At 39.5% G+C, this 17,739-nt stretch overlaps 1 protein-coding gene across 7 annotated transcripts in view; it reads left to right on the top strand.

The window, feature by feature from the left end:
* The first annotated feature begins 275 nt into the window (after window positions 1-275).
* The window catches only part of UGGT1 (UDP-glucose glycoprotein glucosyltransferase 1), a 43,395-nt gene continuing 25,931 nt past the window's right edge, over window positions 276-17,739 (top strand). For 2 of the 7 annotated variants that reach the window (XM_027724858.2, XM_027724857.2), the window contains exons 1-16: window positions 276-396; window positions 2,785-2,920; window positions 4,716-4,798; window positions 5,340-5,470; window positions 6,320-6,432; window positions 7,595-7,769; window positions 9,036-9,132; window positions 9,718-9,796; window positions 9,999-10,099; window positions 10,922-11,021; window positions 12,081-12,141; window positions 14,366-14,457; window positions 15,107-15,257; window positions 15,523-15,642; window positions 16,364-16,449; window positions 16,874-17,009. In XM_027724858.2, the coding sequence (XP_027580659.2) occupies window positions 285-396; window positions 2,785-2,920; window positions 4,716-4,798; window positions 5,340-5,470; window positions 6,320-6,432; window positions 7,595-7,769; window positions 9,036-9,132; window positions 9,718-9,796; window positions 9,999-10,099; window positions 10,922-11,021; window positions 12,081-12,141; window positions 14,366-14,457; window positions 15,107-15,257; window positions 15,523-15,642; window positions 16,364-16,449; window positions 16,874-17,009 (1,773 nt within the window). In that variant the 5' untranslated portion in view covers window positions 276-284. Of the gene's footprint in view, window positions 397-492; window positions 1,589-2,249; window positions 2,386-2,784; window positions 2,921-4,715; window positions 4,799-5,339; window positions 5,471-6,319; window positions 6,433-7,594; window positions 7,770-9,035; window positions 9,133-9,717; window positions 9,797-9,998; window positions 10,100-10,921; window positions 11,022-12,080; window positions 12,142-14,365; window positions 14,458-15,106; window positions 15,258-15,522; window positions 15,643-16,363; window positions 16,450-16,873; window positions 17,010-17,739 lie in introns of those variants that run through there. The other 5 variants (XM_039391134.1, XM_039391133.1, XM_027724859.2 and 2 more) reach the window with 5 other exon arrangements.

Raw genomic sequence — 17,739 nt, 5'->3', positions numbered from 1 at the left:
TTTTAGTTCACACTGTAAATGAACGAGCAAGTGAAAGAAGCAGCTCTTTGTATACACAGCGTCCTTTCAGCAGCGCAGGCTGCCGACTGCTAATGGACGCGCTGAAGGCGGAAACACGGGTCCCACCTTTGCCTCCGGCGTTACCTCTTTAAACCGAGACTGCACCGGAGCCCTGGAGAAGGCCCCGTGGTTACCACGGCCGTTCCCCAGGGCCGGGGCTGTTCAGCCCGCCCGCGGCAGCGGCTCTCTGAGGGGAAGGCGCGGTGCCGCCGCCGGCCCCCGCCATGGCCCCGGCCCGGCCCCGCCGCCACTGCGGCGCCGCGGCGCCTCTGTCCGGGCCGCGGCAGCGGAAGCGGAAGAGGTGGCAGCCGGGAGGAAGCGGCGGCCGCGGGGCAGGTGCGGTTACCGGGCGGCCCGCGGGGGCCGTGAGGGAGCGGCGGCGGGGAGGGCCCGGGGCCGCGCCCCTCGGGGCGCCGTGCGGGGCTCGGGGCCGGCGGGGCCCCGCGGGGCTCGGTCGGTCGGCGGGCGCACGGGTGTAGCGGGACCGGGGAGCGGCGGAGGCCGCGCTCGCCGTTAATTCCCCGCACCGTTAAGGACCTGACGGCCCGAGTTTAAGGCGTGTTTTGAGCCCTCGGCGGCTCGGACCTGCCGTGCGTCTGTTCAGCGCTGCAGGGAGAGCCCGCTGGACGCCGACCCCCAGCTGGAACAAGGGGTTTCTACTCGTGGGCTAACCAGTTAATCGCCATATTTTAGTTTTGGTGTCCGTAGCACGGCAACACGAGCACTTTACAGGACGTGCTCACCGAGCGATCTGGGCTCTCAGCCGTCGCTGTTACCAGGCATCTTTGCCGGGCGCTGATCTTTGCCACTGCTGACCTGACAGGGCATGGCAGAGAGCGCTGCCTGCGGCTCTGGGGTGATTTATTTCTTTCCCGGCTGCCCAAGTTCCCAGAAGTATTTTAAACTGAGTAATTGGAAGAAAAACAAAGGAGGAAAAATATTTACAAACTAGATGTGAAAACTCCACTTTGCAGCATTGTAATTCAGGTTGGGATTTGCTTTGTCACCCGGCAGATCCAGAGCAGATCCAGAGCACAGCTGGATCTCCTCGTGTCACACGGTTCATTCCCGTGCCTCTTACCTCTTTTTTCATGGTGTATTTTTCTTCGAGATTTTGGTCTTTCCTTTGTTTTATGGCTGTCGTTATTCAAGGCTGTTATTAACTTCTAATGTGCAGGTTTTCAGTTGGCTGAACAGGTGTCAGGAGACAAATGTGTACTTTGGTTTTTTTCCTATTTCATACAGAAAAAGGCTTTTATTACAGTCTTTCCCAGAGTGGGAAAGAAGGCACTAGAGAGCAGCACAGGAGTTTTAGTTGTGAGAATACAGTTCAGTATATTCATTTGTGTGTTTATGATTTGCAGTGAATAAGAAGGACCCAACTCTGGGAGGAACTGCAAACTGTGGGTTTTTTGTTGCATTTGGCGGAAGCCGAGGTTTCACTCCACAAATATTGGCTGAACTTCCCCTCTGCACACAGGGAGTGATGGCTTTGACCATTCCGTGATGCCAGCTGCCTCCTTCCCAGGTGTGGCATAAAGCAAATGTCGAGTGCAGCTGAGCAAGCTGCTCTTTGGATATCACAGCAGGCATTTCTGGTTTAATCCTGAGAAAAAGAACAATGGCTGAGTGATTGCTGGGGAATGTAAATTTTTAAAGGGAACAGGATTCAGGTTTTTTGTCTGTGTATATATACAGGTAGAGCTTAGAGCTACAGATATATAACACTGTTTTTTACATTGAAATCATCATGAAAAAGAAGCATGAGTTAGATCCTGGCAGGTTGGTGGGTGTGATATACCTGGGTTTGGTGTGGGATGTTTTTTCACTTGCAGGGGGAAAATGGAAAATGAGTTATCCAGAAAAATAACGATGAAGAAACAAGAGAGTATCTGAGTGCATATTGGGTGTGTAGAAAATATGGTCTAGTCAGAGAGGGGGGAAAAAATGTGAAGTTTTGGAGACTAATGAAAAACCAACAGGAGAATTCAGGTCTTCTGTAAGTGTAAGAGTTGTGGGCAAGGAAATTCCACTCAGCTGTGTTCTGCTGTACAGCTCAGAGAACACAAAGGCATGAAAGTGCCCATGAAGGACACTAAAGAAATGGTCTTTTTTTTTTCTTTTTGTCTTATTTCTCGCAGTAAGATGTATCATTTGAGTCTGTTTTCATTATTTCATTCATTTTTCAGCTTCTAAAATTGGTGGTGCTTAGTGCATCCAGGAAATGCTTGTTTCTTCATTCCCCAGAGAAGCAGTCCCCTGTGCCCAGCAGAACCTAAAGGGCTGACTGGGGAACCTCATCCTTGCCTGCTTTATCTGACACTGGTTAGTACCTGGCTGCTGCAAATGCAAGGTGTGACTTTACCTCCCATGAAATGAATGGTGGGTTGGTTTTTCACTCAGTTTGAAGTACCCCCTCCTAAAGTAAGTAGTATGTAGGTGTCCCAGAGCTGAAGCAAGTTTATTTGAAAGTATAAACACAGAGGAAGCTGATTTAGATTTAATTGCAGCTCAGGAGTCAGACTGTAAATTCCTTGCCTCTCTTTAAGTTTTCACAGTATTTCTGATTTTGTAAGCCCAGGTGAGATGATGATCATCTCATTGGTGTATTGCATTGAATGGGCCACTGAAGCTTAAAATGTCCTAATATATTTGGATATGTGAGATTCTGTATTTATAAAAAGAGACAATGCAAAACTAACTTTTTTTCATCATCATTTTCAGGCTTCTATAAAATGGGAATACTTATTGCAGTTCTTGGAATCTGCTTCAGCTCTTCCCTTGTAAAAGGAGATTCTAAAGCTGTGACAACATCTCTAACTACGAAGTGGTCTTCAACTCCTTTACTCCTTGAAACAAGGTACGTACATTGTGATTTTTTGTTGACAAATCAGATTATGCTTATAGGATAAAATAATGTGTTCTCTTTGTTATGTGGCACTTTGGATTCTGGTCATCACTAACTCATTGTTAGTAATAACAGTTGAACATGATCACTGCTGTGTGTAGGGAGATGGGAGGAGATTTTAAAGCAGACAGTAGTAGTTCTTTTTGCATGATAAATTCTTTCATTGTGCATCAGAACAAACATTAATAACCATAAACAATTACATTGTATTTTTTTGCTTTATGAAGTTTTACTCAAGGCACTGATTAGAGAGGTTTAGCATGATCTTGTAAGATTCCATAGCAAAAGGTATTTTACTTCAGCGTTGATTGTAGGTTTTGATATCTGCTGCTGCTTGTGTATGTTTAGCTCAGTAAAGCTGGAGTTTAACTTTGTTCATGTGAGCTGTGATTAAAGTCAACTGCTTTGGTAAGAGTTGTGCAAGTCACCCTGGGGAGATTTCTTCTATAGTACTAAAGATTTTTTTGCCCCCTAAAGATGCTATGAAAAAAAAGCAAAATGCTGTCTTTTCACTGCCAGTCTGCTTAGCACTTTTGAAGTCCCCATAATTTCATTTTTTTATATTTTAGTTTGGAGATGTCAATGCAAAATAGGACTTTTTTTGTTTAAGAGTGTGTGTGTGTGCTTAATTTTGTGTCACTTAAGGGTGTTGCCAAATACGGAATGCTGTCTGTGTTACTGTAGATTGCTTCACATGACAATAATTGGGCATCACTGGGTTTCCTTCATATGGGCAGGGCTTGGGGTCAGAGGACCAGTGTGTCCTAGGTGAAATTACTTTTCTGTAACCTTCTTTGTTGAAGCTTAAGACTGAAAGTTCCTTAAGCAGTAAAATGAAAAGCACAGGTGTTAATGCCAGGATTTAAATATCCTCACACCATGAGATATTTGTTGGGGAAAAGCTCACCCTAAGGGAGTGTGAAACAGTAAGTAAAAAATCAAAATATTATGCCAAAGGCACATTTGCATACAATATCCATTGAATACAATATCCCTTGTATTCAAAGACTTGGGATAGGTAGGATTGTTCACCTGGGGTGAACTGCAGCATGATGCAGCACTGCAGTGTAAAATCATTGCTGCTGTTCAGTGTACTTAGCCCAGCACTGCAATTTGTTACCCAGGTGTTAAAGCAGCACTTGCCACCTTGGGGCAGAACACACAGGTCATTGTGGCAGTGAGTGGGCTCCAAACCTTCTGTTACAGCATCAAGCATGTTGCATGTTTAGACATGGTACAGTATTTGTTGTTAGCAACCTTTAGAGAATTAATTTTACTATCTAACATTGTATACCTACCTAATCACAAAGCTGTGACTTCTCCTTCTGCTGATTTACGAAGAAACAAACAAGAAATCCCAACAAAGGTGATAGTTCCAGTAATCTACAGTTTGTTACAGCAAAATAATCAAAAATGAATATTTCTCATAAAAGAGAGCTAGCAAAGGAATCCATTAGAGAGGAGAGGTCCCAGGATGGGCACTGCTGCCCGTTAGTGGTCTTTGAGAGATCAGTAGGTACCTTACAGGGTGGTTTCATGTACTATGTGTTTGTCCTGGTCTGCAGCTATTATTTGTTTAGGTGTGTTGTGTTTGTTTTTAGCTTTCCTGCACTGCTTTCTCTAGTAACCCAGTTTCTGATATAGGTAAATAAACGCTAGGAACGAACTTTCCTTAAGTTTGACAATGTATTACATTTGTAACTTCAGAGAAAATTCATAGATCTAGCTAACTTCTCTTCTTACTCAGTGAATTTTTGTCAGAAGAAGGTCAAGAAAAATTCTGGAATTTCGTGGAAGCCAGTGAGAATATTAAGACATCTGAACAGGATGGTAAGTTTTCATAGTCTTTTTCTTGATGCTGACTGAGAGTTGAAAAATAAACGTTTTGCCTTCCATTGTGTTAGTCCTCATTTGACTTTTAAAATGCTGGTTTCATTAATATTTTTTGCTGCAATATGCTCAAGGCTTTTGGATATCCCTTTGACAAAATCTGTAGTGGATGGGTCTGAAACATTTTGCTTACCAGTTTCTTTTTCAACATGAGGAATAAAATATTGTAAATACCTTTTCTCTGTGTTACTGCTTCTCACCTGAAATTAAATGGGAGCTCTTAACTGTTTCCCTCCTCCCCAGCCTGTGTTTGCATCCTCAGGAATGTATTTAAGTTTACTCTCATGAGTCTGTATTGAAGTCCACTCTCATCCATCTATAGAACTGGTAGTAATGAAAATTGAGGAGGAACAGTCATGTGCATGTTTAAGATTAATTTCATGGACTGGTTAGCCCATGTTTGTATAAATCATGAGATGGAAGGTCCCTCCTCAATGAGAATGTGGTATAGGAGAATAACTGCTCTACTTTGACTTTGCAGGTAGTGATTCTTCTTCTTACCAGGAAATGCTGAAAGTAGCCTGCCAGACTCTGTCACCTTTGCAGCAGAATTTGCTGAAATTTTCCTTGTCTTTACGCTCTTATTCTGCAACTGTTCAAGCTTTTCAACAGGTCAGTACAAGAAATGCTCAAATGATGTGCAGAGCTTTGCCTAAGGCCCAAGCAGGAGCGAGCTGTGAAGGAGATGTTTGAGAGTATAAACCCCCTGACCTGACTGCTCCATGCACCTGAGCTGCAGAGCAGATGTATATATGAATTTCACGGGGTGCCGAATTTTTGTCTGGAGTAGATTAACAAATTGGGATTTTGACATGTCTGCATATCTTTGTGCTTGCTTCACTAATAACTGTGTGGAGATTTTTATGAGGAAAATCCCTACGGCTCCGTTGGTACTTGTGATGCTGCTGCTGTTCCTGTTGTTCAGTTGTACTCACTGGAAGATAATAATCCATTAATATATCTCTCTAGTGATTACAACTCATAAATGGAAGTTCATTTTATTGTGTTTTTTTTTAACTCAGGGTGTTATATAGTTCACTGCAAATTGTCTCACATTAGAATGTGCTTTATTTAGGTAATACTGTAAAACATCTTCCTTTTTTATCTGGAGTCATTTTGTCGTTTAATATTCAACAAATACAGAGGTTTGTGATGTGTAATGCAAAAAAAACCCTCAACCAGACCCCCTACAATTGCAAGCCTTGCTTTCTGTCCCTGGAACTGACATTACAGTTGATAATAACAGACTGGAAAATAAGTTAAGGCTTAGCTCTCAGTTTTGCAATTTCACCTTGCATTTAAATTATGTCACAAACATGGGAAAACTACTAGTTTGGAATATGAGAAATCAAATAATACTGATTGCTGCACAGCTACACCTTTATAATTTTCACTTGTTCTAAGTGAATTTTATTATATTTTCCCTTATTCAACCTACATTATTGCAAATATTTTATACAGATAGCAGCAGACGAACCTCCACCAAAGGACTGTACCCTGTTTTTTGTTGTGCATGGGGAGAAGACGTGTGAATTTGACTCTCTTGGAGACCTTTTACGGGCAGCCTCAGACAGGTATTTGCCTAATTTCCTATCTCTGGATTAGCTTTTAAAATTTAGACTTATTACTGTGGAGGCATTGTAATAAAGCAGTAGTTTCTGCTTTCTTCAGTGTTGATTTATCCTGTCAATTGCTTGCAAAGGAGTGGTAGTCTCTTATTTTGTATTAATCCAGATGGCAATGATTGTTTTCTTATCCCTTACTCTTGGATATTCTGCTAGGAGGAATGTGCACAGGAAAAATTGGAAACAAATCTTGGAACAGCTTGAAATTGTTGAAGGACAGTAGGAATTCTCAGGAGAGTGTAAAGCCTTCAGTATGTAGAGAGAATAGAAGGAGCTGGGCTGCATATGAAAATGAGAGTTAACATAACAGATTGTTTCATGAGTTGCTGGAAGCATGCACAGTATTTTTTCTTCAGCATTAACAAAGAAAAGCATTTCCACACAATATGTATTTCAAATTCAGATTTCTCTGTGCAAACAGAACTTGATTGTAACTGCTAGTAACAAAAAGAAGCTATAATACCTCTTTAGAAAATAAAACAAAGTAACAAACCAAAACCAAGCCAAGCCCTTAAATTTCAGTTTGTTTTCATAGTAACCTTGCTAGTTTGGGCTTTTGTAAGCCTAAGGAGTTTTTTGTCAATGTGCAAACATATGGCATCTATAGCTCACGTGCAATTTTTCCGACTCACTGGGAATATTTTAAATATTTAATTGTATTTTAGACAAAATATAAAGACAGGAGTTAAAAATAGTCTTCTCATTCACTTTCTTGTTTGTATACTAAGTCAAGTTCAAATGAATTTGTGTTCCTGGAATATTTGTTCTATCAGCTTTTTTAGTTTGTTATACAGAATTTATGAATCATGAGGGGGAAGGGGAGAAAGTTAATTGGAAATTTAATGGAAATGGTTCATTTTTAAAATAAGAGTCATATTAGATTCAAAATAGCTCTTAGTTACTTGTTTCGTTTTCATGTGTTCAGTTTTAACAAAGCATTATCAACGTGCAGCAGGTGTTGCCAGCCTTGATAATATGTGGGAATAACTTGACACATGTATTCAGTGAGAACAGGAATAGTGATTAAACAGGGAAAAGAAAAAGTCCATCTTGCACTGAGTGAGGCAATGCTGTGAATCACACTGTGGCAATCTTCAATGTTTCCTCTTAGGCCAAAGCCATTTTTGTTCAAGGGGGACCACAAGTACCCAGCATCAAACCCTGAAAGTCCTGTTGTCATCTTTTATGCTGAGATTGGCTCAGAGGAGTTCTACAGACACCACAGGAGGCTTGTTTCAAAGGCTGAGGCAGGAGAAATCACCTATGTCCTCAGACACTACATTGCTGTAAGTGTATCTGTGCATTGTAGCTGAGGTATTTGAGTTTGAAAGAGTAACTGCCCCGGGTTTTAAAAAAGAAAACTGGCCCAAGTTTGTTCCCTTTAACTTGACTTCATGTGCTGCTGCATTTGTTTTGGAATATTTATTTGGAATACTCAAAGTTCTATTTTTTATTGCGTATAGCTGACGAATACAGAATAAATTTAAATCTCCTGATTGTTTAAGTAAGAGCATAATTTGATTTCACACATCCAGAATTAAACTCGATTAATTAGGGACTTTAATGTAAGAAAAAAGTTTCTCTACTTATATTAGATCATAGGAAGCAGCAGATCTGTCACAGTCAGGCCACTTATTTATTTGATAGGTAAAGCAAGGATTAACAGTAAGATTTCTGTAGCAGTTTTGTTACAGAACCACTCACCATTCCTCGTGCAATTTATCCTGGTTTCCATCTTCCTCCACTAAATTGCTCGTGGCCACTGGATTAGTGCTTAAAACAACATTTTAAAAGCTCTGAGAAACTGATTATTTGACTTGTTTCCTGAATATTACTAAATGTTACCCAAATCTGCAATGTAGCAGCCAGGGCTTGAATGCAAAAAAAAAAAAAAAAGGCATTGGCTGGTTCCCTTTTAGCATTACTTGCACTTTTAATCAAATAAAGTAATATGTTGGATACACCACATTCCTTTTATAAAAGGAATTTGTTTATCAGTATATTCAAAATTAAGTGTATTACACGTGAGATCTTGGTACTGTTGTGAGTCCTGTATACTTCAAAATGCTTTAACAAGTGATCATATTTTTCTCATTAGTCAGACCTAATTATGTATCTCTTCTTACTCATAGTTTTATTTCTTGTAATTGTCTGTGATAACTCTTCAGTGCATGTTCATTTTTGAACCTCACAGCTGAAGTTCCTTTCCCCCTTCTTTCTGATTTGGTGACAGGAATGTATCCAGCTCTCCTTGACTCACACACTGCATCCTGAAGACATTGTTTTGTGTTCCTCTTTGTGGTTTTTGATGGTTTTTGGTTCATAGGAATAATTCATGCTTGCTGAACTTCAAAAACTGTTTGAAATACAATAGGAAATATAATTATTAGAGTATGTTACTGCAGAATCACAGAATCACTGTGTTTGTTTCTCGTTACCAATTATGTCTGAAATGTGTACCAGCTTGAGATTTCCTAGCTTTGGGAAGTGGCAGCTTTTAATCTGTACATCAAAACAAAGAGTGGTAATATACTAATTGCTTTTCCTTCCAGAATCCCAGCAAAGAAAAAGTCTACCTCTCTGGCTATGGTGTAGAACTGGCTATTAAAAGTACAGAATATAAGGCCAAGGATGATACACAGGTGAAAGGTGAATTACTGTTTCAAGTACTTTAATGTGAACATTTTAATTTTGCAAAGATAATTTTATATTTATTTTGCTCTGAATGACTGTTTGTTTGAATTGAATTCTTCCCTTAGCTCCAAAATTACTTTTGGGAGCATGTTCCCTATTGAGCATACCTTTGCCTTGGCACTTGTCTTCTATCTTTGTGAAATGCTGGGCACAATGGAGTCATGGATCTGGGCTAGATCTTAGTAATAGCACTATTAATGCAACTAATATTTTGCCAGAGAGCCAGCCATTCTCTGCTGGTGTAAAACAGTTTCTCTACCTTAATTTGTCTTAACTTACCCATCCTTAGATCAGAATGTCTTTTCTGTTCTTGGTTTTTTTGGGGAAGACAAAGCTGAGAATTCTGCATGTTATTTTGCTTTTGTTGCTTTTAGAGCACTGATCTGTGTTTTGCAAACTCTCATGCACCTGCCAAGACTACTTTGATAGAGTAAAATGTGTGTATACTTTTTATTTACTTGTGCACATAAACCCTCAGGTTCTGCTGCTTTTCTGTTTCTGAATAGCTTGGTGCTAGTGGTGTTCTCTGTGTGTTTATAGGCACAGAGGTGAATGCCACAGTCATAGATGAAAATGACCCTATTGATGAAGTGCAAGGATTTCTGTTTGGAAAACTAAGGTAAAACTCAGTTGTAAGTGGTTGGTCTTTCTTAAAACACTTGTTGCAGAGGTGCTGATCTTTTGCTTTGTTATTATTTTTTACATGTCTGAGTTACCCACGTGTGTTTAGCAGCATCTTTCCATATGGGAGTTTCTTTGAATTAGCTGTAGACTTGCTTACAGGAAACCACAGGAGTTGTTTGACCCTTGTACCCTTTTAGGCAGCTGTATCCTGACTTGACAGAAGAGTTGAAGGAGCTCAGAAAACACCTCGTGGAAAGTACCAATGAAATGGCACCTTTGAAAGTGTGGCAGCTACAAGGTAATCTGGATGAAGGCTTTCAGTATTGGTCTACAAAAATTCAGTGTAAATATATCTTCTTGTGTGCTGCACAATCGAGGTTGCTGGTGGTACAACTGACAGAGTTTGACTGTAAATTCTTGCACTGGAAAATAATGGATTTTTTTTAAAGTGCCTTTTTTTGTAGAGTCCTGTTGAAATAGCTTTTAGAAAGATTGTTTCACAGGACTTGTGACACAAGGATTGCTTTCTATATTGTGAAGTGCAGTGAACCACTTGCTCTGAGACTGGCTGCTTGTATGGTCCACTAAATGCAGGAAAGAAAAGGAACTAAAATTTCTTTCCATGATCACATTCTTGGTGTACAAAGCTGAGATTTCTCAAGACCAGAGGAAAACTGTCTTTCAAAATCACCTGCATGCACCTCTGGGCTCTTTCCCCAGAAAACATCTGTAGAGGCCTGTGGAAAGACTTTTCTTCCTCTCAAAAAGAGTAATTTGAAAGGCTGAACATAAATGGTAGCCAAAGGGAATGTACCTGTATTGAATGGAAGGGCAGATTCTCCCACCTGAGCAAAGAAAAAAGGGTGCTGGTCTGGACTCATTGAAGCAACCTGTAGGCAGCATGCACTGGTTCAGTTTGGAAGGGTTACTTATTTCAAGGCAACAGATAGAGGTTGAATACAAAAAAGATGATTTTAAAAAAAGGTATCTACAGGTGCAGATAGAAAATCAATTTTCTTAGGTAGCATGCAAAATTTGAAAGCTAAAGTTATGATGCCTCTGCATTGCCTTGTTTTCTGTTTTGAGTTCTTGACTTCTATTTTTTTTTTTTACTTCTAAGATTTGAGTTTTCAAACTGCTGCTCGCATTTTGACTGCTCCCCCCGTGGATGCTCTCATGGTCATGAAAGATCTCAGTCAGAACTTTCCTACAAAGGCCAGGTAACTTTTAATTATGAGTTCTAGGAAGTTTTCTCACTCTTTTTTTTCTGAGCAGAACCTGAGACAGGCAGCATTGGTTGGGTTAATATCATTTAGCCGGAGGCAAACACTGGGGAATGTTTATGCAGTTCTTCAGCCTACAGTTACAAAGAGGATCTTAAAGTGTTTATTTTGCATGGCAGCTGATGTGGACTGGTGGAAAATTTGTCAGAATTGCCTGAGCTCTTTTGTTGTGAAATGTTTCTGAACCTATTGCATCAAGTCCTCAAGAATTTCTTGGCTGTGTTTTCTGTTTGGTGGCCTTAATGTTTATCCATCCACAGGATCCCGCTTTTCTGGGATCCTCTTTGCCAAACAGTCTCATGTCAGAGATGTGCAAATCTGCTGGTTTTTGCACTTTGTTAGTGACTGTCTTTGGCGTATTCAAATCAATATCAAAAAATTCAGTCATAATCTGGTCTGCCCAACCAGTCTAGAAATATCTCTTGATAAATTCATGGCCTGGATTGTGAAATTGATATTACAGGAGCTCTTCATTTTTGCATAGGTGGAGATACACCCGAGATGAGAATAAGAAGAAACTGGTCTTATTTCCCACTAACTAATGTTAAGGTGCTATTTAGATCTTCTTAAGGCAGGCATTGCATTCTTACTGTGTTTTTAGTCTGATCCATGGGCTGTACTTGCCCATTCTGTGATGATATAATCACTAGATCCAAAGTAAGGAAAGGATTTGGAACCTGCCATGTGGAGTGAAATCCCCCTATTTTGTGTCTCCACCTCTACCTTTCTGGCAGCTGCTCACTCCTATTGTGGTTAATGTGAAATTAGACACTGAGAGGTGGCATGTGGTTAACATTTTTGTGCTGCTGAATTGTATGCTGTGAGAAAAATGCTGCATCCTACTGTTCAATAGTATCACAAAGTGCCAGTCCTTCTGATTGTGGCTCTTTATGTTAGAGGGTTAATTATATTAATATGTAAGTACAAAAAGTAGGAAAAGTAGGTACACAGAATGATGATTCACGGCATGATGTTTTTATTTTTTTATTTTTGTAGAGCCATAACAAAAACAGTTGTTTCTTCAGAACTCAGAGCAGAAATTGAAGAGAACCAAAAGGTAATGCTTCCAGAAAGTATCATAGTGACTTTGCACTTCTGTTTTAATAGAAATTCAAGCTTTGAAAATAATGATTCTGTTTAAAAGTTTAGGTGTTGTTCAGATAATGACCAGTATTTTCACACACGACTTTGTAGTGTGCATTTCAGAAGAGAAGTGGTGGATTTTCAAACATGGATTAGGAACATAATTTACTTTGTTTGCTCAAATACAAAAATACTACACTTGTTAGAAAGCTATTGCTTGAAAGACAGATCTATTAAGCATTTTCTTACAGTTTTAAGGATGCAGAAGAAATTTAGTTCTCATTACCCAATTTGAGATGATGCTTAGGTACCTGTATTCATCAGTGTTTGCCAGGAAGAGTCACAGAATAAATTCAAACCTGCCATGGTTTAGAATGATTAATACTATGTGGAGGAAATGGTTTCAGTGTTGGTGCTTTGAGAGTGAAACTACTGAAGGGATAAAATTCACCAGCTAATTCTACGTGTGCTTTGAAACAGAATCATAAAAACCCCCAGGTCATGAGGGGCCTTTGGAGGACACTGAGTAGGCTCTGGTGTTTGCAGCAGTGTTTTGACAGCTAAGTTGCATACTTGGCATTAGCAAAGCACTGAAAAAACCAAGAGCCACTTGGGGATTTTGTCCAGGCTTTTGTACAGAATTTTGTGCACCAGGTAATGCGGTCTGGATAGAGTACAAAATAAAACTCTAAGATAACAGTGCAAAAAAGCCAAACAACAGCTTTTGCTATATGAACTGCGCTGCTCTGTCTACACATTCCAGTCTCACTGAAAGGTTTTATTAGGAAAAAGACAAGGTATGTTAAGTACACACATATTGTTAGAAAATCTGACCAATGATATCTGGCAAGCCAAGTAGTAAATGCAAAGCTACACAACATCTACTTACAAGTCCCCTGAGATTCCTGTTCTGAGAGAGAAATGCCTTGTTGATCAGTAATCATAAAATCAGAAAAGAAGGGATAGGGTTTGACACTGTTGTCCTGTGTGATTCTGGAAGGGACAAAGTATAGGATGTAAGTGCAAGGTAAAGCTACCTGGTGGCTTTTTTGTTATGTGTTAGATCAGACTCCTTCACAGGTAAACCCATGATTTTGTGGATTCTTTTTTTCCCAGAGAATACCTAGGCTACTAGATCCAGATCTGGCTACATCTAACCCTGCCCTTTAGAGCTGTTCTTTGCACAACTCAGTTTGTGGGCATATTATTTGATAGTTAAGTTCACTGCTAGTAGTGTGTTAGAGTTTACTATGTAATTATCCACAGAAAGATACAATTTAACACTCAGCTTTTTTTAGAAAATTTAGTAAAATACGTAATTTTTTTCTGATTAGAAGCTGCTTTCCTGCTCTTGGTACTTCACGTGGTACTTTTGCTATTCCCCGGTTTGCTTTGGTCACTATGTGTCTCATGTTCATCTTACCATTTCTTCTTAATAGAGATGTGTAACTGGTACTGTAAGATGAGAGGTATCGGAAGAAATTTTTTCAGTTTGTAAACATAATTTTTCATGCTAGAGTTGGGAAGTTTGCTTCATCTCTCCCCATTCAATATTGTTCTCTGTGGTGGTGCCTCAATTCAGGGGCAAGTACCCACTAAAATGGGGTACTGCTTAGAGGTACTTGGAAGAAATACCAAAATAGAAGAAAGATTTTTTTCCATGTGTGTGCTGCCTGGCTTTGAGACAGCTCATCTGCTTTCCACTGATGACATATCCACCAGGTCAGGACTTAACTGGTACCTTAAACACAGCAGTTAGTTCCAGTAGTGAGCGCCATGCAAAATCCAGCAGTTTAAGTATTTTCTGCCCAAAATTGCAAGTTAAGGAGCTAAGACAGGGAACTGGATGCTATTTGACCATCTGCTTTGTGGGTTGTCAGCTAAAATAATGAATTTAATTATTTCTCTCAAGCATTTTAATTATTTTATCTGAGTATGATTAAAAAGTCTTCTCCGGGACTTTCCAGTCCACTACTGAATTGTGTAGGAAGAAACAAATAGAATTTCAATTTGTATGTCTCTGCACTAAGTGACTTCAGCTGTGTTTTCCTCTGGTAATGGATGTGTGCAAAAAGTCAGCAAAGACTGCAGTTGAGAAGTCATGTAATGCAATTTGTAATGCAGTAAGGGAGATAAAATCTACAGTTTAATATTTCCTGTGTAGTGCACTCTTGTAATGGCCTCCTACTTCCTTTCAGTATTTCAAAGGAACATTGGGTTTGCAGCCAGGAGATTCTGCCCTGTTCATCAATGGACTACTTATTGATTTAGACACTCAGGACATATTTAGGTAGGAATGTTTTATTTTTCATAATAATTGTTTCCTGTTTAGAAGCTTTCCTCCTGCTTGTGCGTGAATTATGAAGTTATTTAGCCAATTTTGAACCTTCTTCACAAAGTCTATATCTAGATTAGGTTCAATTGATAAGTACTGTAGAAAGGAAAGGTTCCTTCTCTTATTCAAGTGCATTTCTAACAAAAAAGCTAATGTGAAAATTAGAATACCCTTGAAGATTGAAATGGGAAGTCACCTTTGTACTGTTCTTTTGATCTGTACTATGACTAGCAAGATTTTGGTCTCCAAGGCTGTCAGCATACAGGTTTTATTCTGAGGATCGCAGACCAAGTCTCAAAGTATAAATCACTGTAAATTTTTCATCTGAAAACCACCCCATATCTTTGTCAGGATGTCTTTCAATAATGTGAAATTGAAATTACGTATGTATATCGTGCATTAGTTATTCTGATTTAATGTTGCTTACCCTAGACATTGAATAAGTTAAAGTTATCTCAATTTTTTTAGGACAGTTAGAAACAGGTGATAAATAAGAACCCAGGCATGGCAGACTTTTTTTATACCTTTCGTGTTAACCCTTAGGATAAAATCAGATTATTTGCTGTGTCTTTAAACTTCAGCAGCGTTTTCCTTTTCCCACCAGCTTGATTGACGTGCTCCGCAACGAAGCCCGTGTTATGGAAGGCCTGCACAGCTTGGGAATTGAGGGTCTGTCCCTGCACAACGTTCTGAAGTTGAACATCCAGCCATCAGATTCTGACTATGCCGTGGACATCAGGAGCCCTGCGATTTCGGTGCGTGGGGCTTTAGACGGAAGTGCTCGGTTTGCTGCCGGGCAGGGCGTTCTGTCGGGGGGCTTCTGTCCTTGTCTCACAGTCACCTCTGAAACCCCAGTGAAGACAGAGAGGAAAATAAGGTTATAAATATAATTGGCTCTTTTGGAAAAGCTTAATTTCTTATTTATGCAGCTCTCAGTGTAGCGTATGATTTGCAAATATTTCAGTCTCAGACCCGAGCAGGAGGAGTGTCGATCATTTAAATGCCTTTGCTTTTTCTTAGTGGATCAACAATCTTGAAGTTGACAGTCGGTATAATTCCTGGCCTTCCAGTGTGCAAGAACTGCTGCGTCCCACATTTCCAGGAGTGATCAGACAAATTAGAAAAAACTTCCATAATTTTGTAAGTGGTAAACTGAGTAGAAAAGAAATGTGCATTTTGTTTTGTCAAGAGCTGGGACATTAGCTTTTGAAATTTGCCTCGCATGTGTGCTGGATTCCCTGTCACTCAAATAGCTTGAGATAGGATGCTCTTCTAAAAGGTTTTATTCTACTTATACTAGTAAGTTATGACTGAGAGTCAGAGATTACTGAGCATCTCTGGCATCTACTATGTGCCGAAATATGCTTCATCAGTGGAGGAGACTATCATCTGTTGAGTATGAATTTGGTGTGTTTTGTGATAACACCTAAAGTTTGTTAATGAAATCCCTCAAATTTGTTAAATACCATCTTCTTAGCAGAATTCAGATGAACTTTAGTTGTTTCAGTTGTTTCAGTGCAGTCATGTGCCAAGACTTCAGAAGATGATCAACAGCCCTCAGCTTATTCCTGGGTGTCTTTTTAGTCTCTAGGTAAATTACTTAAAGTAAGATATAATAAGGAGTTTATAAATTCTGCACTGTAATTCTTGGCATGGGGCAGAGTGGTCCTATAGAAAAAAGAACTCTGGTTAGGGGCAAACAGGGACTTGAACCACCTCAAGCTGTGGGCCTCATCTCCCTGGCAGTGTATAAAGTTGGACTGAGTTCTGCCCTGAGACTTGAATAAAGCAATCTCTGATCAAAACCTCCTTCTTCACTTCTTAAGGGAATGGAAACTTTTCACTTACTATTTGTGTGCAGGTGCTGATAGTAGATCCTACTCAAGAGACCACAGCAGAGTTACTGAACGTGGCAGAGATGTTCTTCAGTAACCACATCCCCCTGAGGTAATTGCTGTGTTTTAGTGTTTGGGGGGTTTCTACATCGGTTTTATTTTTGTGACTTTTGCAATTGTAAAATTCTCATTGCTAGGACACTGCAGAAATGTTACATACCTTGTATTGGAGGTATGGGTATATTTTTTAAATTTAACTTCTGCTGTTAGCAAAACAGAGTTCAGTTTCTTTTACAGTCCAAAAGAAATTTAAATTAAGTACTTTTGGATGAGAGAGAAATGAAAAGCAAGATTCTGATGGAATGTTACAGTTTATATGTCCTAAGTTTGGTTCCTGGCTCCTCTGATCAACTTCTTACCAGGCTATCCCAGATAAAGCCTTTGTCTAAGATGATGGTCGTAGCTGACAGTTGTATGAAAAGTTGATTGTTTATTAGTGTAATAAATTGATGATCTGGGGATCTGTTTGATTGCAGGATAGGACTAGTCTTTGTGGTTAATGACTCGGAGGATGTTGATGGACTTCAGGATCCTGGAGTTGCCCTCCTTAGGACATACAATTATGTGGCACAAGAAATGGACAACAATTATGCTTTCCAGACTGTTATGTCTGTAAGTATTAATTTAAAAGGGAAATTAATGTTTTAATATTTTCCATGTATGTAAGATTATCTTAATGGGCTAATATGTAAATAATGGAAGGAATTGTTCTTTGACTTGGTTAGTATTCTGCAAATACTAGTACCACACAATACACGTGTCTTTGTAAAGTGCTTCTGACCTAACTTTATCAAGTAAGACTAAGTTTAAATATGACACTTAACACTTTTGCATGTTTTTCTGATCCTGTCCCTTTGGTCATTCTGTCAGGGAGTTCTGAACTGCTGCATCCCTTCAATATTATAATTTGGTTAGAACAGTTACAGCTGTGTACTTTTGTCACAGTAAAGGATAATAAAGGTGCTGGTAAATGCATTTCACCTGTGGTTTGACATTTGTACAAATTGGCAAGCTGGGGCATTAAATTGCAGGTGACTTAAAGACAATGACTTTTATTCTGTTTTTGGGGGGGGGTATATATATTTATATTTGGTATATATATATATATTTGTAACTCAAAGTAAAATCTTGTGCCTTGAAGAGGGAAACAGTTATCTACTTTACATGTGAGGTCTGTTGTATTGTTTATAAGCATATCCCAAGTTCTGAAGGGAAAGGTGGCTCCTTTGATATGCTTTACTTGAGGCTTTTTTCCACAAAGCACTACTTTTCCCCCTCAAATACCTTTTCTAATTAAAGGTGCAAGTTATTACGTAAAGAAATATTTATTTACTTTCTTCCA

This window comes from Pipra filicauda, unplaced genomic scaffold (assembly GCF_003945595.2).
Source record: "Pipra filicauda isolate LSUMZ 115617 unplaced genomic scaffold, ASM394559v2 scaffold90_size2875636_pilon, whole genome shotgun sequence".
NCBI lineage: Eukaryota > Metazoa > Chordata > Aves > Passeriformes > Pipridae > Pipra > Pipra filicauda.
The sequence above is the reverse complement of the archived record's forward strand: the minus strand, read 5'-3'. Positions and strand labels throughout refer to the sequence as shown.